The sequence below is a fragment of the Rhinatrema bivittatum genome, chromosome 1 (genome assembly GCF_901001135.1).
Source record: "Rhinatrema bivittatum chromosome 1, aRhiBiv1.1, whole genome shotgun sequence".
Taxonomy (NCBI): domain Eukaryota; kingdom Metazoa; phylum Chordata; class Amphibia; order Gymnophiona; family Rhinatrematidae; genus Rhinatrema; species Rhinatrema bivittatum.
This window is the reverse complement of record NC_042615.1, coordinates 42,931,385-42,956,814: the sequence shown is the minus strand read 5'-3', so window position 1 is coordinate 42,956,814 and position 25,430 is coordinate 42,931,385. Positions and strand designations below refer to the sequence as shown.

The window sequence follows — 25,430 nt, the reverse complement described above, 5'->3', positions numbered from 1 at the left end:
CTTACAGACCAGATTTACATCTGCACTATCATCCATTACTGAAAATAATGAACTCTCTAACTACACCATACAATTACTTTCAGCATAGCTTTCTACTTTTTCTTCAAGAAATTGCTCTAAAAATTTTCATATTAGTCATATGCCTGTAAACCTTTTTGGAAATTTCCTGTGGCCAAAATTGTGATTTAATCTGAAATGAAAATAACCATTTCTTCACTGATTTTCTCTTAGTTTCTAAAAATAAACAAAAAAATGTGTTCTTGAATGAAGACTTATGTTGACTCCTTTTTACCATCAAGACTTCTCTAGTAAGCTTAATGGTAAATAATGGCTGCTTATTCTTTGAAATGATGGTATCATTTAAAAGTATTGACAATATTAAAATAAAAAACCTCAATTTTATCTTTTAATTGATTTACAGGAAAATTAACATTTTTCTTTTAAAAAGGGCACAAAATTATTATAACAAAAGCTGCAAGAACTAGTCCTGCATATTCACCTTACCTTTTCTATCAGGCTTAAGATTCCGATCCACTGGTGGTGGCTCACAGTCTGCAGTGGGCACTGACCTCCTAGGAGGGGTCTTTGGGCTTGATCTGAAGCCCATATGAGCAGGTGGAGGGACGTGCATTCCAAATGATGAATCAAACGTGCTTGGTGTCATTGGTACATAGTTTGTTTCTTGAACAGGTTCAGTGAAACTACTAGAATGATGCCGAGGAGGAGAGTTGGGATTCATTGGGACATAATTTTCATCCATTTCTTCACTTCCCACTGTCAACATGCTTTTGTTTTTCTAGAATTAATATACATGTACTTGCTTTAGCAACTATACATTTCTAATCATAGTTATAACTTTTAAACTTATTTAATCTGCTGAAGGATAGGAAATGCTTTTTATCTGCAAAATCATAAGTGTTCTAAAATGTAATATTGAATATAAATAAGTGCCCTACCATTACAGAATGCAGTCAAAAATTAGTTTAAATAATACTTACAAAGTGGCTTTGGAAGCCTTCAAGTGAACTAGATCGATCATTGAGAAATGTTCGTGGAATATCATAGCAATCTTGCGAACCCATATCTAAAAAAACAGAATTATGTATTATTGCATGCAACAACTGCCACTTAAGTGTACATGAATGATATATGATCACCCAATCAAAAATAAAACCAGAGGAGGTGATTTTCAAATGAGTTACACACGTAAATGTAATATACTATCATAGCAATTTTCAAAAGCCCATTTATGCAATTAAAGTGCACTTGCACATGTATGACCTATTGGCAAGTCAATGGTATATATTGTAGTAATTTTCAAAAACCCACTTACATAGGTAAAGTGAATTTACACACATAAAACACAGTTTTGATCTTGATGATGAAATCCTAAGAGAAATCAGGGAAGCTAACTAATTTGGCAGTGCAATAATAATGGGAGATTTCAATTACCCCAATATTGACTGGGTAAATGTAACATTAGGACTTGCTAGAGACAAAGTTCCTGGATGTAATAAATAACTGCTTCATGGAGCAAACGGTTCAGGAACCAACGAGAGAGGGAGCTATTTTAGATTTAATTCTTAGTTGAACGCAGGATTTGGTGAGAGAGGTAATGGTGGTGGGGACACTTGGTAATAGTGATCACAACTAAACCAGCACAGAACGGCAGTTACTACCCTTAAGAGAAACATGGGGGTAACCTGCACGGAGCGGCAGTTACTATCTTGGGAAGCTTGCAGCGCAAACTAGATGGACCATTTTGGTCTTTTTCTGCCGTCATTACTGTGTTACTATGTTACTAACACTAAATTTTCAAAAGGGAAACTTTGATAACATGAGGAAAATAGTTAGAAAAAAACTGAAAGGTGCAGCTGCAAGGGTTAAAAATGTTCAACAGGCATGGACATTGTTTAAAAATACAATCCTAGACGTGCAGTCCAGATGTATTCCAAGCATTAAGAAAGGTGGAAGAAAGGCAAAACGATTACCGGCATGGTTAAAAGGTGAGGCGAAAGAGGCTATTTAAGCCAAAAAATAAATCCTTCAAAACTGGAAGAAGGATCCATCTGAAGAAAATAGGATAAAGCATAAGCATTGTCAAGTTAAATGTAAAATACTGATAAGACAGGCGAAGAGATAATGTGAAATTAAGTTGGCCATAGAGGCAAAAATTAAAAAACTTTTTAAAGTATATCCGGAGCAAGAAACCTGTGTGTCAGTTGGATTGTTAGATGATCGAGGGGTTAAAGGGGCTCTTAGGGAAGATAAGGCCATGAATTCTTTGCTTCCGTGTTTACTAATGAGGATGTTGGGGAGATAACAGTTCCGGAGATGGTTTTCAAGGGTGATGAGTCAAATGAACTGAACCAAATCACTGTGACCCTGGAAGATGATGTAGGCCAGACTGACAAACTAAAGAGTAGCAAATCACCTGGACCGGATGGGTATGCATCCTAGGGTACTGAAGGAACTAAAAAATGAAATTTCAGATTAGTTAAAATTTGTAACATGTCATTAAAATCATCCATTGTACTTGAAGACTGGAGGGTGGCCAATTAACACCAATATTTAAAAAGGGCTCCAGGGGCGATCCGGGAAACTATAGACCAGTGAACCTGACTTCAGTTCCAGGAAAAATAGTGGAAACTATTCTAAAGATCAAAATCGTAGCGCATATAGAAAGCCATGGTTTAATGGAACACAGTCAACATGGATTTACCCAAGGGGAGTCTTGCCTAACAAATCTGCTTCATTTTTTTTTGAAGGGGTTAACAAACATGTGGATAAAGGTGAACCAGTAGAAGTAGTGTATTTGGATTTTCAGAAAGCATCTGAGAAAGTCCCTTCATGAGAGGCTTCTAAGAAAACTAAAAAGTCATGGGATAGGAGGCAATATCCTTTCATGGATTACAAACTGGTTAAAAGACAGGAAACAGCAAATAGGATTAAATGGTCAATTTTCTCAGTGGAAAAGGGTAAACAGTGGAGTGCCTCAGGGATCTGTACTTGGACCAATGCTTTTCAATATATTTATAAATGATCTGGAAAGGAATACGACAAGTGAAGTTATCAAATTTGCAGATGATACAAAATTATTCAGAATAGTTAAATCACAAGCGGATTGTGATACATTACAGGAAGACCTTGAGAGACTGGAAGATTGGACATCCAAATGGCAGATGAAATTTAATGTGGACAAGTGCTAAATGTTGCATATAGTGAAAAATAACCCTTGCCATAGTTACACGATGTTAGGTTCCATATTAGGAGCTACCACCCAGGTAAAAAATCTAGGCATCATAGTGGATAATACTTTAAAATAGTCGGCCCAATGTGCTGCAGCAGTCAAAAAAAGCAAACAATGTTAGGAATTATTAGGAAGGGAATGGTTAATAAAACGGAAAATGTCATAATGCCTCTATCGTTCCATGGTGAGACTGCACCTTGAATACTATGTACAATACTGGTCATCTCACCTCAAAAAAAGATAGTTGTGATGTAGCAGGTACAGAGAAGGTCAACCAAAATGATAAAGGGGATGGAACAGCTCCCCTATGAGGAAAGGCAGAAGAGGTTAGGGCTGTTCAGCTTGGAGAAGAAACGGCTGAGGGGGGATATGATAGAGGTCTTTAAAATCTTGAGTCTTGAACAAGTAGATGTGAATCGGTTATTTACATTTTCAGATAATAGAAGTACTTGGGGGCACTCTATGAAGTTAGCAAGTAGCACATTTAAGACTAATCGGAGAAAATTCCTTTTCACTCAACACACAATTAAGCTCTGGAATTTGTTGTCAGAGGATGTGGTTAGTACAGTTAGTGTAGCTGGGTTCAAAAAAGGTTTGGATAAGTTCTTGGAGAAGTCCATTAACTGTTATTAATCAAGTTGACTTAAGGAATGGCCTCTGCTATTACTGGCATCAGTAGCATGGGATCTTCTTGGTGTTTGGGTACTTGCCAGGTTCTTGTGGCCTGTTTGGCCTCTGTTGGAAACAGGATGCTGGGCTTGATGGACTCTTGGTCTGACCCACCGTGGCAATTTCTTATGTTCTTAAATCAAAGTGTTGCAAAGCAAATCTGATCAAAATCCTATCCAATCATTATACTTACACAAAGCATGAATATAACAGAAGAGATCAAGTAGACTCAGAAGAACATTTTTACAAAATCATGAAAAAGGAAAAAAAAAGTACAAAAAGGACACAAAAAAAATCAAAGAAGAAAGGAAGCATGCTATTTTCACAAATGTAATTAGTACTGTTACTTTAAGTTGGAAAGGTGTAATAATGCAAAGGCATTGGTAAAATTCCTGAATGACCACCACATGTGGGACATTCCATGTCAAGTGGACCAATTTAAAAATCATCCATGCTTGATCTCCTTCAAAATTGAAGGAAACTGTGTGGATATTTGCTAGGGCCTCAAACAAAACTATGCTGATTTTTTCGGCTGGATCTCTATTGGCTCAAGAACTAGAGGCAGCTGAATGAAGGTCACTCAGAGTACAATGCTCTGCGCAACACAAAACAACCACTTTGTTAGGGTACTGCAGCCAAACAACCCCTTTAGGGGCCTGAAATTATATGGATTATTACAACTTCTGGTGCTAAGTTCCTATGCAAAGTTTGGAACCTAACATGAGCTTGCCACTGTTTTTATGGGTCAGCAAATACATGAAAAAGTTTACAAAAGAAATTTAAGGCCTAATTTGACTCCTCATTGCTCCTGATGTATACTTCGTTTCAGGACATGACTGGATTAGTATTCACGGCCCATGATTTACATCTAGGATTTGCACTAGGAGGCTTTACAGCAAACTGGAATCAAAGATTATAGCTACGTAAAGACATGTCATCTATTTATGCAAATTTTCACCATTTTTTGGGTGCAAATATCTCTACTGTGCAGTTTTTAATTTTTTTCTAATGTCATTTGAAAGAGCACCTTTTTTGCTACAAAAGTCACCCTATTTCGTCTTGGACCTAAGCCTTGCTTCGGTCAGAATTACAGTCCCAAAGACAAGCATCATTTGCAAGTGTGGATGCACTATGTTAAAAAGAGCCATCTTTGGCACCCAACTGTGAAACATGCAAATGAGCTAGAGATGTGAAGTGCTTACCACACTTTTAGCTTTTGACACAGTTTAGACATATTTTCAAAAATTAGTCAAAGTCAGTACAAAACATTGTATGGTTGGTTACCTTGCATTAGCCAGTGGTGGCTCAGCCACTGCCAATTCAGCAAAATTGACAACTCCATCACCTAGGAGCCACTCCAGGAAGCCAGACAAGGTACCAGTCACAGGTTTCCAAGCTTTTAAGCCCAAAACAAGAAAAGCCAAGACACTACATACAAGAATTGCTTAAAGAGCAGATTTCACAAAAATTCACTACGTGATTTTTCCTGCCTTGCACATGCTTTTGAATGTCCCATCAATGTGTGACAAAGTGGCATGTGAATAAATGTACTGCCTCTGCCTAATGAAGTTATGTGTGCATCCAGGGCAGCAATAATGTGCTCTTCTGGAATCCAACAAGTGTCTCTAAGGGGCGGCCAGTAAAATGACCTGGCAGAACCTTGGGTGTGCAAGAAATTGATCAGTTAAGACTTCGCATATATGGCCAATACACCAGGATTTATCATAAATGCAAACTAAATACTGACCAGGCTGGAAGCTGGATACTTGAAGAGCAGGAAAATATTCACATTCATGTTCTAGAACACTTGCAACGAATGAGTTGATGTCATTCGAAATTTTGCTAATGCAAATTTTAGGTGCATTTATGGGCTTGAACTGATGATTTTCCCTTGTGTCAGCAACTATATAACCTTTGCTAAACCTCTCATCCTGAACAGGTCTGTTTGCTTCAATGTCCTCCTTTGGCACAAAGAAACATTTGATACCAGGGACAGAGCACAATGGTGTCATAGGCCAGGGCACGTTCCCAAAATCTCTGCCACAACACAATAACATGACAATACCATAGTTCCTTGTTTTGCATGTTCAGGCTTTCATGCAGTAAAACAACAGCACAATAAAATGTCAATTTTGAGGGGTCATTTATAAAAGTATGTCGAAGTAAGATATGTCAAATGCTATAAGCATGGTAAGCACAACCAGCTTCGCCACACTATAGAATTTCACATCTCTAGCTCATTTGCATGTTAAAAAGAGGCATCTTTGGCACCCTGCTTTGTAATACGCAAATGAACTAGGGATGTGAAATTCTACAGTGTGGCAAAGCTGGTTGTGCTTAACCAAATTTATTCTGACCAAAGCAAGATCGGTTCCAAAATGAAAAAGGGAGACTTTTGTAGGAAAAAAGATGCTGTTTCAAATGACAAAAAAAGAAAAGAATTAAAAACTACACAGTAGAGAAATTTGCACCTGAAAATTGAAAAAACTTTGCATGAACAAGTGACCATTTCATTATGTAATTATATCTTTGATTCCAGTTGCCTGTAAAGCCTTTAGAACAAATCTTATATATATATGCCATGGACCATGATTACTGGTCCAGTCAGGGCCTGAAACAAAGTGTAGGTCAGGAGCAACGAGGAGTCAAAGTAGGCCTTATTTCTTTTGAAACTTTTTCACATAATTTGCTGGCCTACAAAAAGGGAGGCAAGCTCACATTATGTTCCCAACTTTGCACTGGGACTTACCACCAGGGGTTGTACTAATCCACAAAATTTTAGGCCCCTGAGAGGTGGTGTCGGGCTGCAGCACCTGGACAAAATGGCGATTTTAGGAGCACAGTACTCAGAGGTGATCTCCATTCAGCTGCTTCTAGCTCTCCAATCAATGGAGATTGGAGGGAACTAGCAACATGAATCCTTGCCTGAAGGATCTACTGTATTAGAAAACAGCACTATTTGTCCGCAATATGGCAGCATGGTTAGACATGTCCACCTTTCACATATTAGCTCTTGAATTGATTTGCTTCTTTTAACTGTATCTGTTGTCTTAAATGTACTTTCATCTACATTTCTCTCTCAGAGCATCTTTCAGTGCTTGCTACAAACCAAAATAAAATGGACATTTGCTATCACTACTATTTACTATAACAATACCCACTTACAATGAAGTTAAAACATTTATCAGGCATATTTAAGAATCAATTTAGAAAGTGTTTAGGCACCTAACTTTGGGAGCTGGGAATATACATTGTCGCCTTTGAAAACTGACTAGAGCTAAGCTCCTAAGTTTAGGCACATATTTACTAAGTTTCTAATTTAGGTCAGCAGCTATGGTGATGAAGTTGGGGTGAGGGGGAGTTAGATACTAGCATTTATTTTCAGTGCTAGGCACCTATATCCTGGCAAATGAACTGCAATTGTAAATTTAGGGGAAATATTTAGTCAAAAACTTAGCCCCCCCTAAGCTCGAATAAAAATTCACCTAAATTTAGGCACCTAAGGGAAGCACCATACTCTTTTTTGAAAATTGACTCCTTAGTGTTTATTGCTAATATTGAACATTACAGAATGTATGTCAGTCACACTAAACGTTGTGGAGAAATCCCCAGTTGCAAATTCAGGCTCATGGTGCCAGATCTCATTGAGCTAGAAGTACAAATGAGCAGGAGCAGGAGGAAACTGTCTGGGTAAAACATTTTTATAATAATTCTTGTCAATTACCTGACAACACATTGGAAAAACACCACTACCCATATATTAATTTTTCCTTATATTCTTTCCTTAGTAAAACTATAAAAACAGCCCTTACACCATTGGTGTAGCACACTATAATGATGTGTTTATTTATATTTTCTTTCTTCTGTAAAGCTATGAGGTATTACAATGGTTTATTCTGGTATTTGTTTTATGACAGAAAAGCAAGATTGAGGCTAAACATGATACTTATGCTTGAGCATGCTTCACTTTCACGATAAGACAAGCATTCCTGAGCCCATATATGTGTATATGTGTGTTCGAGCACACATGCACATGAATTTTATATATGGGCACTATATAAAATACAGTTATTTAAGCATGAGATTACTCTTAATTTAAAGCATTTAGACAAGGAAATGTTATTCATATGTTTTCTTAGGACTTGTCGGCTTTTACATGCGCAAGTCAGCACATTTTTATAACAGACATGTGTGAAGGAAATTACCACAAACTCGGACATCAAGACCCTTCTGGTACTCCCCTAGTTTCCCCAGATCCCTCACACAGTTTTTAGCTATGAAGTGTTTTATTTTGACTTACACCTGATAAACAGCAGAAGTAAATATGTGCGCTGCATTTGCATGCTATAAAATATCAATTTATGTGCATAAATTAGAGTACTGTCTTCATGGTCTGATACCACCAACTTAATTGGAATCTGTTTGTCCACCATTAAACAATGGCTTTGACACAACTGGCCTTAAACATTTCTAAAACTGAATTCATGTTAATCCAATGGTCAAATGATGATGCCAATAATTCTAGATTATCCTTTCTATCCTCTCAAATGCAAGAATACTTGGGTATGACTAGGCACCAAATTATTTCATCAGTATAACAAAACTGTCATTAAAAAAATGGCTTTTATAAGCTTTGAGTACTCTGTGGTTTAAACATTTGTTTAGAAACTGATGACTTCAAACCACTGGTTCAGGCACCTATACTACCTAGATAGATTACTGTAATACTGTATATATAGGGCTTCCAGCTCTACTCTAAGATCTCTACAGTTACTATTGAATTTTGCAACATGTTTAATTAGTGGAAAGAAATGCATTGACCACATCACTCCTATACTGGTCCAGCTTCAGTGGCTACCTGTCCAGTTTTGAAAACAGTATAAAATATTACCAATAATCCATAAATTGCTTAGTACTAGGTCACTTCCATGGGTAGATTCCTTTGTTAAAAATTTACCAATCCACAAGAGCTCTTCAATCTCAACAGTGAGGCTTCCTCAAAGCGCCTTCAGTAAGAGCAGCAAGGCTGTGACAAGGGACTGTGCATGCTCTGCTACCGCACCACTGTTATGGAACACAATTCCTGAAGCCTTAAGACTTACAGAGAATACAAAAAACTTTAAGACACTGTTAAAGTCATTTTTGCTAGGATTGGCTTTCATTTGATTCTTTTATTCTGTCATTGATGCTATAGGCAGCTGGAATCTAATTTTGAAGTCGGCTACATCACTACTGACACTAATCAGCATAGTTTTTGGTACAAGTGTGTCTTAAATCTGTTTTAATAGTTATGTTATTGTATTATGTATTTTTTTTATATATACCACCTAGGGCATTGGTATAAGCGATTAATACATTTTAATAAATTCAAATAAGTGTTGGCCCCATAAGACCCCTAATCCGCCTCTTTTTGCATGAGCAAATTTATTCATGCACCAGTACTTGCACACATGTGTGTGAGGTTTATAAAATAGCACTAGTGCAAACAAGCGCTATTTGAATGTGCATCTGCTAATTTGTGCACATGCATCTCTTAAAATTCATCTTTTAATGTCTCTCATTTGAAAAAAATGGGATCACAATGCACCATTCAAAAATGAACACCAATAGTAAAAACTGTCAAATTAACATCAGCTACAGCCAAAAAGATATCTGTTATATAAAAGTTATATAATGGTGTTTCATGAAATTTTGCACTTTTAAGAGTTCTTTACATAACATGCGCACAGCAGCATGTTATAATCTGCCCCAATCTGTCAAGCATTCTACTTAAGGATGAAAATTAAGTTATGCAAAGTACACAAAAACTACATACCAAGAGTAGCAGGCTATTTCTACAAAAAGAATACAACAAAGATGAAATGGGATAGCAGTGGCTAAGACATGAAAGTGGGACCTCATCCCTTTTGTGTAGCAAAATTAAAATATGTAATATAAAAATACCATCTACAATAAGAATTAAGATATAAAAGGCTGACCTTTCCGTAATCTGTTTAAATCCACAGTAGAAATAGTATTACTACGTGATGTAGGCATTCCAACTGTAGGAATACAGTAATTGCTGTCAGTCTCTGAAGAAGTCCGAGTAATGGTACATATTTCTGCAGGAGATCGTTCTGAAGCATGGAGAGGTTTTGGTGGTCGAGGAGGGGGAACATCTGGAATAGGTTCTAACTTTGAAGAAGTCTGACCCAAAGTTCCATCTGGAAAGGTTCGTGGAATCTGGTAAGTACCTCCAGGGGTTGGGGGAATATCATAACTAAGTGAGAACTGCCTCATTTGTGTTTCTATTAAAGATGTCCCAGGAGTATTAAACACATACAGTTCCCCTTCTGTATCAGTCCCAGATGGAGACGCTGTCTTTGGCAAAAGATCCTGTGAATAACTCCTGGGAAGGTTATATAGGCTGGAATCCATAGACATACATGTTGCTTGAGGTGGCGGAGAGTCATATACAAAACCATTTACTGTACGTTTGCAAGTAGGTGGAGCAGCATTTTTTTGAGAGGGTACGTTATCATTACAGTCCGTTTCAGAAGAGACTGATTTTGTTGAATCTGCATGAGATCTAAAGGAAAAAAAAAAAAGATATGGCTGTAAAGGGTTAATTTTGATGTGGCTTTACAACCTATATGCATACAATATATAGGGACCTTTGTTTTCAGCTTTCATTTTCTTTTTCCTAGGAATTTCTCCTTATTGATTATAACAAAAATGTGAGAAAATCAGTGGGAAAGAAATTATTTTTTCCATAGGTTTTCTCCCATTTTAAGCCCTGTTTTATCATGCCGGGGGGGGGGGGGGGGGGGGGGCTGCAGGGGCCACAAAAATGGGCCCCCTCTGAAAAAATATCAAGGCTATATCACATTTTATCTCATGGCAAAACACAGTAAGGCAAAACAGCGTGGAATGGTCCCTTTACTTGCAATATCGGTCCCCAAAGCACGGGGCCATCATCGCTTTAAAGGGCTGACCTATGGAGAAAAAAAATGCCAATATTGTAAAAAGTGCGCAAGGGTCAAACCTGACTTCCCTCCTCAGCCTGGGGCCACCACTCAAAGCATCCTTAGCAACCAAACCCAAACAATATAAGTACATGATCATGCAGGTATAAAAAACAAAAAAAAGATAGGGAATACCCTGTTTTAAAATGACAAAACATAATATTGTGTCATTTCAAATATTATTTAACATTTGTGTCATTTAATGCACACGAAAGCATTCTGGCACAAGTTCAAACATTTCGGCGTGTACTATTAGCAGAATTTTGTAAATGTGTGGGCCATGGTGACATGTGCATCTTCATGTACAAACTAGAAATGGAGCATGTCCGAAAGCAAGAACATCATAATTTAAACATGCTGAAAGAAAACAAATGATACAAAAGGGAAAACAAAATTATATACATAAAACCAAAATGACATTTTTTTTCCATTCACACCACTATCACAAACACAACATGATACATATCCAGAGACTTATTCATTCATGTACATACCCACACATACATAGCTTCCTTCACACACATATAGTGGCTTGCAAAAGTATTTGACCCTTAAAAAGTCTGATTTGTATGGATTTCAAATGACACTTTACACAGATTGTTGCAGACAGTATGTTATTGCAAACCAGTATGCTCTTAAAGTAAATTTTCAAAGTCACAATTCATTATTTCTCACCAGTTTTTGTAAAAGTTAAACTAAAAAATGCTGCTTCGTAGAACCACCTTTTGCTGTAGTCATAGCTTTAAGTCTGTTAGGGTAAGTTTCTACCAGCTTTGAGAGTGATTTTTGCCCATTCTTGCTGTCAGATTTGCTCCAGATTGTTCAGGTTGGTTGGATGATGCTTATAGATTGAAATTTTCAAGTAGTGCCACAGATTCTTGGTTGGATTAAGATCTGGACTTTGACTTGGCCATTGTAGAACATTCACCTTTTTTGTTGTTCAACCACTCCTGTGTTGCTTTGGTCTTGTGCTTAGGTCATGTACTTGTTTATTTATTTATTTACGGATTTTTTATATACCGGGGCACGTAAGTAACATCACCTCGGTTTACATTCAAACATTAATTCAGCATAGTGCTTTACAGTATAACATTATAACTGAAAGAGTACAAAACCATGTATAACTTTGTATAAAGAAAATAAATATCAAAATATGATTGTCTGTGGAAATAAACTAGAAAGCAAAGAATAGGACTCAGTTCATTAATAGTAGGCTTTTTTGAATAACCAGGTTTTTAAGTTTTGTTTAAATTTTTTGTGGCAAAATTCCTGGCGTAATTCCGATGGCATGGTGTTCCATATTGTGGATCCAGCAATGATGAATGAACGTTCTTTCGTAGTAGAAAGATTGGTCAGATTAGGTGCAGGGATCTTCAGTTTAGCTAAATGCTGGAATCTGGTTGGGCGGATTGATGTTTTGAATTGTAGATGATCAGTGAACCAGCGCATATCTCTGTTGTGAATGGCTTTATGTATAAGCGTCATGGATTTATATATTATTCTGGATGCCACGAGTAGCCAGTGTAATGATTGAAGTGCTGGAGTGATGTGCTCGTGGCAGCTTGTGTCGGTGATGATGCGGGCAGCTGCGTTTTGTAACATTTGCAAGGGTTGAATTGTAGTTTTAGGTAGACCTAGTAGCAATGCATTGCAGTAATCAAGCTTCGATAAAATAGTTGCCTGTAATACAGTGCGGAACTTTCTCCCAAGTTTTAGTTTTTTGCAGACCGAAGCAGGTTGTCTTGCAGTATCTCTCTGTATGTTGAACCATCCATACGTTCAATTTTAACAAGATGCTCAGTCCCCACTGAGGAAAAGCATCCCCACAGCATGATGCTACCACCCCGATACTTTACTGCTGGGTTGGTATTTGCTGAGTAATGGGCAGTATTAGGTGTGTACCACACAGTATTTTGGGTTTTGGCCAAAAAGCTCCATTATTGTCTCATCTGACCACCAAACATTATCCCACATTTTAGCTGGGTCACTCTGATGCTTTCTGGAAAACTCCAGTCGTGCTTTGATGTAGTTTTTCTTTAGTAATGGATTCTTTCTAACCACCTTCCGATGCAGGGCTCTTGATATGGTTGACTGGTGCGCCTCCACTCCACTGAACTCTGTAGGTCCTTCAAAGTGAATGTTGGCCTCTCTGTGGCTTCCCTCACAAGTCTCCTGCTTGCTCTGATGCTGAGTTTTGAGGGACAGTCTGGTCTAGGTAGTGTCTGGGTGGTATGATGAGGCTTCCATTTCCTCATAATTGATCCAACGGTGCTCACTGGGATATCCCAGCACTTGGCTATTATTTAGTAGCCTTTTCCTATCTTGTGCAGGTCTATAGCTTTATCTTTAAATTTCCTTAGAATGCTCTTTGGTCTTCATTTTTACAGCTTTCCTTCAGATTCAGTCTGACTAATGGTACGGGAATTAGGGGGTCTTATCAAGAAAAGCGGCCTTTTTTTTGGGGTGGGGGGGGTTATTAAAGATTCACAATTAAAGGCCAATTTTAAGCCAATTGTTAAGGCAAAATCTTTCATCTGTTTAACTTGGAGCTTCCACAATCCAGTGGATGAATACTTATGCAAGCACAACCAGCATTTTTCAGTTTTATTTTACAAAAAATGCAGCATACTGGTTTGCAGTAAACATGGTTTGGAACAATCTGTGCACGTGTTATTTGTAATCCACAAAATATACTGACTTTTTAGGGGGTTGAATACTAATCCAGCTTGTTTTTCACTCGGAGTCATGCCCTTTTTCGTCTTCCGTCCACTTCCAAACATCCTCTCCACAGGCAGACTGAGTTTCGATTATGGTCTTTAAGAATAAAGGAAAGAAGCAAATGTTACAGTGAGCACAATACCCTTCACATGAAATTGCATGACAAGTTAAAAAGAGTAGAACACCAATGTAAAGTATGACAGAATAAAATAAATACTCAAAAAGTGACATATATAGAATTAAAAAAACAAAACAAAAAAACCTTATTTGTCATTTTACCCTACATCATGCTTTTCTTAGATAGCAACTTGGGATAAGTGTCAAATGCCATTCTGTTCTGGAGATGTCACTAAGGTCTGGAGCTTACAGACTGTTGGAAACTTGAGCCTATAAGAACTGATAGAAATAAAGTAGTTTTATATTAGGTAGCAGGGATAGAAATGAGTTGATGTTCCTCAACACTGTGAAAGTGTAAGGAAACATCATATGAAAGAAAACCCAAACATCATGATATAAGGTCGAGAGAGCATCAATACGCCCTGATGCAGCGTCTTGCGAATCATTAACGTTGGCGGCGACTGACAAAGATTAAACATGTCTATGTCGGCACACACTTGTTTTGAAAAAGTGAAAACCTGAAACAAGTTGTCAGATAAGTGCAGGTTCTCATTAAGATGTCGGGATTGTTTCAGAATTATCTAATGTGTGAGATTTCCCCGCTCTGAAACTTGAACTTATGAAGTATGCTCTGCTTTAAAGAATCAGTTGGGCTTCTAAGTTAAATACAAGTTGCCGTGATTTAAATTAACATTGAATTGCTGGATACTGGGCAAAGCCATGCCACAAAGACAGAGTTGTTCTGCAACATGCTAAAATAATTTTTCAATACAAATAGAAATAACAAATTGTTTTAATAACAAAAAAAGAGATGAAAAAGACTGGTGACTGAAATTACTGGCTCATGAGTTTCTGTGTTTACCAGACACCTTGCCAGTCCCAAGGTCTTTTTTCTCATCAAAAAAAAATTATAAAATATTTAAAATGAAAAAACATTTTAAACAGTTGATAATACAATAAAGATTAAAATATTTTTAACTGTGGAAAATTTGTGAGAAATTTGGGAAACATAATATTTAACTTCATCAGCTAGTCATTTGGTTGTATGGAAAACCTATATAAGCCTGACAACTAAAAGGTGTTAGCATGTATCAAATAAATGGCTTTTTTTTTTTTTTTTTTTTTTTTTTAAAGACACTGAGCTCTAGAAGGTATTCAAGCAGTTTTTGTGTAGGACAGAAAAAACATTTCTAAACTATAATCGAATTGCCTTTATACCAGATAGTAAACTATCTTCATTTCAAAATATATCATTATCTGGTAGATTTCTTTCTAGAAGCTAGGAAGATCCGAGAAACATTTTCAGACAGAACAAGAGTACTATTATTGACCTTTCAACATTCAGGCTGTGGTAACTAGAAACAATATTGGGATGGATTAACCAATTTTGGTTTTGGATTATTAAGCTCAGAGGGGATAAAAAATGGACATCTCCAGTAGGTGGGAGGAACGGGGAACCTTTCTGGGAAGTTCTCTCCTGCAGAATGAAACTATGATGCAGGAAACCAAGAACTCCTTCGGGACCATGAAGTCACCTTTTGGAAGTAGTCACCTTTCCAACTAAAATCCTTACAGATCACAAAAATGTACTTTATATTGAAGTTGTAAAACATTTGAATCCTCAGCAAACCCAGTGGGCCATGTTCTTTGCTTGTTTTCAGTTCATTATCTCCTATAACCCCGACGCATTGTCAATAGTTTTCCTCTGAGGTAGCTCCGGAATTGTCTGATAAAGGCCCCATCATACCACCCTGTAGGATCATCACAAACAGTCAAGAATGATCTGATAGAGAAAATGAACTTGGAATTGTTGGTCCAGAACCTTCCTGTAGGGGTTCCTATTGGGTGCACTTTTGTTCTAGATGTTGAATTGATTTCCAGGTGGTTGGTTTTTTTTTATGGCCTTTCTTGCACAAGGAATGTAAAACCCGTGTCTTGGCCTGTCCAGTATGTGCTAGAATCAAGGTTCCTTGAGCTAAATCTCTGGATGAATTGCACCTGCTCCCAATTCCTTCTATATTATGGAGTCAACTCTCTGCAGATTTCATCACTGATCTTCTGATTTCTACTAAATATATTGCAACCTTGGTGCTGATGGATCATTTTTCATGAATAGCGCACTTCATCCCTATCTGCAAGCTGCCTTTGGCCCCACAATTGGCTAACATCTTTATTAGGGAGATGGTCCATTTACATGATATCCCGACTGCTATCGTATTGTATCAAGGTCCCCTTTTGTAAAAGATATGAGTATCAATTTGCAACTTTTTTTCAGGATATCATTCTCTGACAAATGGCCTTAAAGAGTAGGCCAAATAAAGACCTTTGGCAGTTCCTTAGATGTTTCATCTTTGCTCATCAGAATAATAGGGCCAGATTGCTCATACAGGCTAAGTTTACTTACAACAGTCAAGTTAGCAAATCTACAGAGGTCTCGCCATTCTTCACAGTTTACAGCCAACACGACTGTGGGATAACTGAGCAACTTTCTTAGGCTGGAGGCAGGAACCATGCTGATTCCAGACTATCTTTACAAATATACTTTATTTACACTTACCAGCATTTTAACAGATAGATTGCTTATCTTTAGCAGTATTACACAGTTAGGACGGCAATGTATTCAGGAGCTGCTTTCTATAACCTAGACTGTTTCCCTCCAGCAGCCTACACTCAGCTTTAGTTAAGAAAGTGATATATTCAGGAACTGACTTCTCCTGGAGATCTGAGCCAGGCCTCCTGATCCCAGCTGGGTTCTGACTCTTATCCTGCCCAGCAGGGTTTCGCACACAGAGCTCTTTCCCTCTTTGGGATTTAAGGTGAACCATGCATCTAGCCTGATACTGAACAGGTTAAGGAAAGGTAGCAAGGCCACTCCTTCAGAACCCCATTTGTTTACCTCCTGCTGTTTTAGCTACAGAAATTCCTGCGGAACACAGGATTTGGTGGAGAGAGTGGTGATGGGGCCGCTTGGCAACGGTGTGATCATAACATGATCTAATTTGAATTAATGCTGGAAGGGGAACAATAAGTAAATCCATGGCTCTAGCACTAAACTTTCAAAAGGGAAACTGATAAAATGAGAAAAAGCGTTAGAAAAAATGAAAGATACAGTTACAAAGGTGAAGAGTGTACAAAAGGCATGGACATTGTTAAAAAATACCATTGTAGACATGTAGTCCAGATATATTCACCATTAGGAAAAGCAGAAAGAAGGCCAAACAATTGTCAGTATGTTTAAGAGAGGAGGTGAAAAAGGCTATTTTAGCCAAAAGATCTTCATTCAAAAATTGGAAGAAGGATTCACCTGAAGAAAATAGGAAAAAGCATAAACATTTGCAAGTTAAATATGAAACACTGATAAGTCAGGCTAAGAGAGAATTTGAAAAGAATATGGCCATAGAGGAAAAAACTAATAACTTAATATAATTGAATGCCGGAAGCCTGCGAGAGTCTGTTGAACCATTAGATGATCGAGGGGTTATAGGGGCACTTGGGGAAGATATGGCCATCACTGAAGGACTAAAAAATTCTTTGATTTGGTGATTACTAATGAGGATGATGGAGAGATAATTGTTCCAGAGGCAGTTTTCAAGGGTGCATATTCAGATGAACTGAACCAAATTACGGTGAATCTGGAAGAAGTAGTAGGCCAGATTTGCTACTCTTCAGATTGTCAATCACTTGAACCAGATTCTATATACCCCAGGGTTCTGAAAACACTAAAAAATGAAATTTCAGACTTATTTATGACTTCAGTGATGGGAAACATTGTGGAAAATATTATAAAGAATAAAATCACACAACACAGAGATAGACATGGTTTAATGGGACACAGCCAGCATGGATTTACCCAAGGGAAGTATTGCCTCACAAATCTGCTACACTTTTTTGATGGGGTGAACAAATATGTGGATAAAGGTGAACCGGTAGATATGGTATTTGGATTTTCAGAAGGTGTTTGACAAAGTCCCTCATGAAAGGCTTCTAAGAAAACTAAAATGTAATGGGATAGGAGTCAATTTCCTTTTGTGGATTCCAAACAGATAATAGGATTAAATGATCTGTTTCCACAATGGAAAAAGGTAACAGTGGCGTGCCTCAGGAATCTGTACTTTGACCGGTGCTTTTTAATATATTTTTAAATGATCTGGAAAGGGGTACGAAGAGTGAGGTGATCAAATTTGCAGATGACAATTATTCAGATTTGTTAAATCACACATGGATTGGAATAAATTGCAGGAAGAGCTTATGAAACTGGAAGATTGGGCGTCCATATGCCAGATGAAGTAGAATGTGGACAAGTGCAAGGTGATGCATAAAGGAAAAATAACCCATGCTATAGTTACACGATGTTAAGTTACATATTAGAAGATACCATCCAGGAAAAAGATATGGGCATCATTGTTGATATAACATTGAAAGTCGCCTCACTGTGCTGTGGCAGTCAAAAATACAAACAATCTTAGGCTTTAGTAGGAAGGGATTGGCAAATAAAATAGAGGATGCCATAATGCCTCTGTATCGCTCCTTGGTGAGACTGCACCTGAGTACTGTGTACAACTCTGGTCAACGCATCTCAAAAAAGTTATAGTTGAACTGGAGAACAAACGAAGAAGGGCGACCAAAATGATAAAGAGCATGGAACAGCTCTCTAGAGGAAAGGCTAAAGAAGTTAGGACAGTTTAGTTTGTAGAAGTGAAAGCGAAGGGGGGATATGAAAGAGGTCTACAAAATCATGAAAGGACTTGAATGAGTAAATGTGAAACTTACCTGAAAGAGTAAATACAAGGAACAAGGGAGCACACCATGAAATTACCAAGTAGCACATTTAAAACAAAATTGGAGAAGATTCTTTCACTCAATTCACAATTAAGGCCTGGAATTTGTTGCTAGAGGATGTGGTTAAGACAGCTAGTATAGCTGGGTTTAAAAAAGGTTTGACTAAGTGCCTGGAAGAGAAATCCATAAACTGCTATTAAACAATAGGGAATAGCCACTGCTTGTTGCCTGCATTAGTAGCATGGGATTTATTGTTTGGGTTCTTGCCAGGTACTTTGACTTGAATTGGACCCTGTTGGTGACAGGATACAGGGCTTGATGGACCCTTGGTCTTACCCAGTAAAGGGTGGCAGAGGTGCTTTTGGGTGGTTGCTAATAGCCTGTAGCAATTATTTGCCTAACGCTGTATTGTTCATGTCTTGCTGAGACCAGGTATACTGTGATGCCAGTTTCATGTATGACTCAATGGGCAAGCCTTGGAGAAGCAATGCAGGGACATAGCAGCCGTGTCACCATACCTCTGGCCTGCCACCAGGCATTACAGTCCCTCAAGTTTAGGGTAACAAAAGCTTGTTTCCTACAGCTCTTGCAACCCTGCACTCAAGGATGTGGTTGTGCCACCGTATAGTCTATGAACCCATTGCTTTTTTCTTCATGAGTTCCATTCTTGCATTTCATGTTGGCTTTGAATCCTCATCTCTAAATTTTTGCAGTTGATGGGGCCCTGCCTTCAACCCCTTTATATGCAATTCTGTACAAATTCGCTTCAAACCCCTTCTGTGCCATGGGCTTTTTCTTCTACGTTTGAGAAATGTGCTTGGGGGACTCCCTTGAAGAAGTCAGTAACTCAGGGATACCATATTCCTTTTCGATTATTACTGCATGCAGCACACCCTGTGTGATAAACCCCGCAGGTTTCAGGATGGGGCTTCGACAGGCACTTGGCAAAATACAGCATGTATTAACATTTCTGGATGGAGACAATCACATATGTTGGTGCCAGTCTGCATAGCTCCTTTGGCTTTGGAGGGGGTTGTGCTATCTTGGCTCAATATGCAATATGTTAAGAATCGTGGTTCACCAAGCCGAATGGAGGCAATCTCATCTGTGCGTGCCAATCTGCAGTATCCTTTTGATTGGGTAAGGGCCGTGCTAACAAACAATATGCAGTATCTTGAGGATCTATCATGGCATACCAAGGCATATCATGGCATGCCAAGCAGTAAACAAGAGCCTCAATGGTAACACAGCTTGAAGTGCCTTCAGTAAACTGGGTGGGCTTTATCAAGTTGGGGCATTAGGCTGTAAAGGTCCTTACTGTTTTAGGCAGCATTGGAATATGGCGATAGCTAGGTTGACCATGCCCTAAGTGTGCATGGCAAGTACTATTTGAAAAGTTGTTCAGGCAGAGTATATCAAGCTGTATTTTGCACATGGCAAGTGCAATGTGAAAGCTGGTCAGGCAGTGAATGCCAAAAGGGTATCTCCTGCCACTCTGTTGCATGGGTGGGTAAGAAGAGTATAGATGAGTTGCCTGTCAGGTCTTCGGCTTTGACAGCCACGCTTCATCTGCTCACCCTCAATATGTCTGCTACATCCTGAACAAGTGAGTCCTGTTCTTGCAATTAACTGCAATCTAGGTAAGGGCATGATCACTCTATAACAGTGGTTCCCAACCTCCCACCCAGTCGGGTTTTCAGTATATCCACAATGAATATGCATCAGGGAAAATGTACATGTTATGGAGGCAGTACACGCAAATTCTCTCTCATGCATATTCATTTTGGATATCCTGAAAACCTGACTGATTAGTGTGACCCCAGGACAAGGTGGGAACCACTGCTCTAAACGGATTGCATAATATGTTTTAAGCCTTAATTGTAGAATTTAGTATTGTAATTTGATCTATGCCTCGGCCATATCCATCCAAATATCTTCGTTTTTGAATAATGTGCCAGAGAGCTTCATTCATGTCAAAAGTAACTGAAAAAACTGAAAAAAACTTTGTTTTTTTCCTGTTTTATACTATTGTCTTTGGTTCAGTCCCCCAGTTCGATGTAAACCGATCTGATATGGTCTTTTAACCATGAAGGTTGGTATAGAAAAGTGTTAAATAAATAAATAAATAAATAAATAAATAAATAAAATAGAGGGGAGGGTAGAGTTAGAAATTATATGGGATTGAAGGAGGCAGCTAGTACACACGGGACATGGTTGAGGAAAATAAATAAATGCAAGATGAAGACCTAGCAAATTCATTAACTGTCTGCAACAAAGTAAAATTATTCACCTTCACATGAGTCAGTCAGGATTGGAATTTGGGCTGGAATTTATTTATTTATTTATTTAACAGTTTTTTTATACCGACCTTCATAGTAGATAACCATATCGGATCGGTTTACATTTTAACAAGGGTAAACTGAGGTAACAATTCTGGTAAACAATAGATAACAAAGGAAAAAGGAATAAGTCAAAGTTACAATCAACAAGGAATGGAAAAACTTGGAAGCTTAAGACAAGCTGGAAGGAAGATAAAGGCAGGTAGAATAAATATAACGTGATACGAATAATTTAACGGGTTAAATTAAATCAAGCCATAGGTTTATAGGGGTACAAATCACTTTATGCAGCACAAGAGAGAGCAGTTTCCTACTCTGACTTGGTTACTGATATGATCAAACAAAAACTCTCTGGATTTCAAAGACTTGAGTGCAGCCCTATCTTTGTTTTTACAAGAAAACATCTAACAATTAGAAGAAACCTTTTGTAACAGAACTTACCTATTAGGTTCAGGCTTCTTGCTTTGGCAGTTGATTAACAACAGATAGTCTGGAGGATCTTCCTGGATAGATGACGACTCCAGATGCTGTATGTTGATTGGCTGGTACGGAGGGGGTAGAGAGCCAAGGGGAGATGGTGTAGTATTGACAGCTAAAGGTAATTCAATAGGTGCTTGTAAAGAACTGGGTGGTTTCAAAGCATCTATCAAAATACAAACAGATATGATTTATTCCAAGTTACATGATCCTTTATATAAAATATAAGGTGCAATGAAGACAAAAGCATTAGGGTAAACTTCACATACAATAATGAAAAATTCTAGTAATATAGTAATGACGGCAGAAAAAGACCAAATGGGCCATCCAGTCTGCCCAGCAAGTTTATTATGGTAGTAATTGCTGTTCCGTGCAGGTTACTCCCATGTTTCTGTTATGGGTAGTAACTGCCACTCTGTGCAGGTTATCCGCAAGCCTTATGTTATTTATTTTATTTATTTATTTTTTATTTTTATATACCGATGTTCCTGTATAATATACATATCACACCGGTTTACAAGGAACTAAAACTGTCACCTCGGGGGCGGAATACATTGAAACATAATAATAATAAATAACTTAAAGATACATAAAAGGCGTAATATAACTGAGATATAGTACTACTCTGAACATATGTACAAGGGAGATAGGGGATCAGGGACTATAATGTCATTGTATTCCTCGGGTCTTAGCTCTCCGGGAATGCTTGGGTGAAAAGCCAAGTCTTTAGCTTCTTTTGAATGTCATAGGGCAGGGTTCTTGGCGCAGGTCCGGAGGGAGCGAATTCCAGAGTGGGGGACCCGCAGTGGAAAGAGCGCGTTTCCTCAGTGAGGTTTTTGCCGGCTGGGAGAGTAGTGTGTTCTTGTAAGCACTTCTAATCGGTCTCTTAGCGATGTGCTTCTGCAGTTGAAAAGTTAGGTTGAGAGGGGAGATGTTGTGCAGGGTCTTGTGTATCATCATAAGGGCTTTAAAGTGAATCCTGTGTTTAATCGGAAGCCAGTGAAGGTGCTGTAGGATGGGGGTGATATGTTCCTTTTTGTTGGTGTTTGTCAGAATTCTGGCTGTCGCGTTCAGGACCATCTGAAGTGGTTTGATGGTGCTAGCGGGAAGGCCCAACAGGAGTGAGTTGCAATAATCCAGTTTCGGGAGGATGATGGATTGTAGTACTAAGTGGAAGTCTCGGAAGTGTAAAAGTGGTTTTAATTTTTTTAATACTTGCAATTTAAAGAAGCATTCTTTTGTAGTGTTGTTTATGAACTTGCTGAGGTTGAGTCGGTTGTCTAGTAGCACACCCAGATCTCTTACTTGCGAAGTGAGGTCAGTTGAGGTGATAGGACATTGACTAGAAGTAGGAGGGAAGAACGGTATGTAGTTTTCTGGAGCTATCAAGAGGATTTCAGTTTTGTTAGTGTTTAGTACAAGGTTGAGGCTGGAGAGTAGGTTGTTGATTGCTGAGAGGCAGTTGTTCCAGTGAGACCAAGTTTTGTGGAGAGTTTCCGCTATAGGGATGAGTATCTGTATGTCATCCGCGTATAGGAAGTGTGTTAGCTTGAGGTTGGTTAGTAGGTGACAGAGTGGGAGAAGATAAATATTGAAAAGTGTGGGTGACAGTGATGATCCTTGAGGTACCCCCAGCTTTGAGCCAATGGGGTGAGACTCTATTATTTATCTTGACCTTGTAAAACCTGTTTTCAAGGAAAGATTTGAACCACTCAAATGCTGATCCTGTGATGCCTATGTCGGCTAGACGCTGAAGGAGGCAGGAGTGATTCACTGTGTCAAACGCTGAGGAGAGATCCAGTAGTGCAAGTAGGAACGGTTGACCTTTTTCCAGATTAAGGAGGATGGTGTCTGATAGTGTGGCTAATAGAGATTCTGTGTTCCGGGACTTACAGAATCCGAATTGGTTTGATGTGAGGATGTCGTTTTAGTCTAAAATTCGGATAGTTGTGTCGGTTTACAACTTTCTCCATGATTTTAGCGATTATTGGTAAGTTAGCTATGGGTCTGAAGTTGGCTGGGTCTACAGGAGGAAGGTTGGGTTTTTTTGAGGAGAGGCTTGAGCATTGCCATCTTGAATTGGTCAGGGACTTGGCCTTGTGAAAGAGAGCGGTTTATGATGTCTGCTACAGGTTTGGCAATGATGTTAGGGATGGAGAGCAGCAGATTGGATGGGATGTGGTCTACAGGATGAGACAAGGGTTTCATCTTCTTGAGGATGTTCTCTATTTCTAATGCAGACGTCGGCTTGAAGGTGGCAAGGGTAGCTGGGGTTACATTAAGATGTTGGAGGATTGTGAGCGATGGTTGAGAGCTGGATAAGGATGAGTAATTCGGATGATGAGAGGGCCCCTTGAGGGGGGCGACGAGAGTGGTGATTTTCCTCTCGAAGTAGTCCGCCAGTTCGTTGGCTTTGTTGGTAGCTTGTTCGTCTGGTATGATGGGCGTAGCTGGTTTTGTGAGGGCTGATACGTAGGCGAACAGAGCTCTTGAATCAAAGATGAAGTGGTGGATCTTTTTGGAGAAGAATTCTTTCTTGGTTCTGTTAATTTCATTTCTGTATGAATTAAGACAGGATTTATAGGCTAAGAGTGTTGTTGAGGAGGGGCTTTTCCGCCACTTATGCTCCTTACCTCTGAGCTCCTGTTTGAGCGACTTCAGGTCCGGGGTGAACCAAGGTTTCCTGTTGTCTTTGTCCGGATTGAGAGTCTTTGTGGTCATGGGGCACACTTGATCTGCAACCTTATTGGTAATGTTGATCCACGATGTTGTGGCAGTGTTGACATCCGAAAGGTCCAGGTGAGCTAGTTCCTTTGATAGATGTGAGCTGAGGAGTTCTCCGGTGCATGGTTTCCTGACGGAAACTGAAATTGAGTGTGTTGCTTGTGGAGGGTGCTTCTTGATCTCTAGTACAGAGGAGATGATTCGGTGGTCTATCCATGGTACCAGTAGGCAAGTTGGGTTGGAGTGGGTCGATATTCCTTCATTTATGAAGATAAGGTCTAACATGTGACCTGCTTTGTGGGTGGGCTCGTTAACAATTTGTCTAAAACCCATATGGCTGAGTGAGGAGAGTAGGGTATTGCAGTTAGTGGAACGCGGATGAACATCGACGTGAAGGTTGAAGTCTCCCATCAGGATGGCTGGTTTTCCGGAATTGAGGTGTTTTGTGGCTAGTTCGATGATAGGGGATGGATCTGCCTCCAGAATTCCTGGAAGGGGGGGGGGGCGTAAATTAGTCCGATTAGCAGGTGTTTGGAGTTGAAGAGAGCGAATTCCATGTTGGCTAGGGTATTGGTAACCTGCAGGGTAATATTAACAATCAAAACCACGCAACTGTCAAACCCATAAATGTACTGCTAGCAACATTTTTACAGGGGTGATCATCCGTCATAATTTAGACAATGTTGTTAGAACATGCTTTGCTTTTGAACTTGGCCAGAGAAGCAGTCCTGCATTTTTTCCCTAATGTCTGTGTAACAGTATCCTGGACTATAAACATCAGGGTCCAGCATTAGCTATTGTCTGAATCCAATTCCCTCCCCCCTCCTTGCTAAAGCAGAGAGCAATGTTGCAGTTGCATCAAAATTACGTAAGCTAATTGGTTAAAGGTAGTTATCCCCATGCCTTCTGTTAGGAGTAATAGCTGCCACCTCCTTGCAGGTTACCCCCATGCCCCCTTTTGTTTATTCCACCTCCAGCCTTCAGGGATCCACAGTATTTACCCCATGACTTTTTGAATTCGTTTGTTTTCGTCTTCACCACCTCTTCCGGCAGGGAATTTCAGGCATCCATCACCCTCTCTCAGTGAAGAAATATTTCCTGATGTTTGTTCTGAGTCATCCTCCTGGAGTTTCATATCATGGCCCCTAGTTCTATTTTTTTTCTTTCCAATGGAAAAGGTTTGAGGATCATGCATCATTAAAACCTTTCAGGTGACTTCCGATGATGACATTTGCCTTTACAGACATGGGAAGGGAGTGCTCTGTGGGCTTCCCCCTGAATACCATGATATGAGCCCTTGATCGCCCAAATGCCTTCATATACCTTTTTGTAAGGTTAAGCACCTAATGGACT

At 39.0% G+C, this 25,430-nt stretch overlaps 1 protein-coding gene across 4 annotated transcripts in view; it reads right to left on the bottom strand.

Moving 5' to 3' along the window:
- The window catches only part of GAB1 (GRB2 associated binding protein 1), a 273,713-nt gene that overhangs the window by 69,517 nt on the left and 178,766 nt on the right, over nt 1–25,430 (bottom strand). For all 4 annotated transcript variants that reach the window (XM_029599172.1, XM_029598917.1, XM_029598996.1 and 1 more), the window contains exons 3-6: nt 21,318–21,519; nt 9,898–10,487; nt 999–1,084; nt 505–796 (exon numbers count right to left, since the gene is read on the bottom strand). In XM_029599172.1, the coding sequence (XP_029455032.1) occupies nt 505–796; nt 999–1,084; nt 9,898–10,487; nt 21,318–21,519 (1,170 nt within the window). The remainder of the gene's footprint in view (nt 1–504; nt 797–998; nt 1,085–9,897; nt 10,488–21,317; nt 21,520–25,430) is intronic.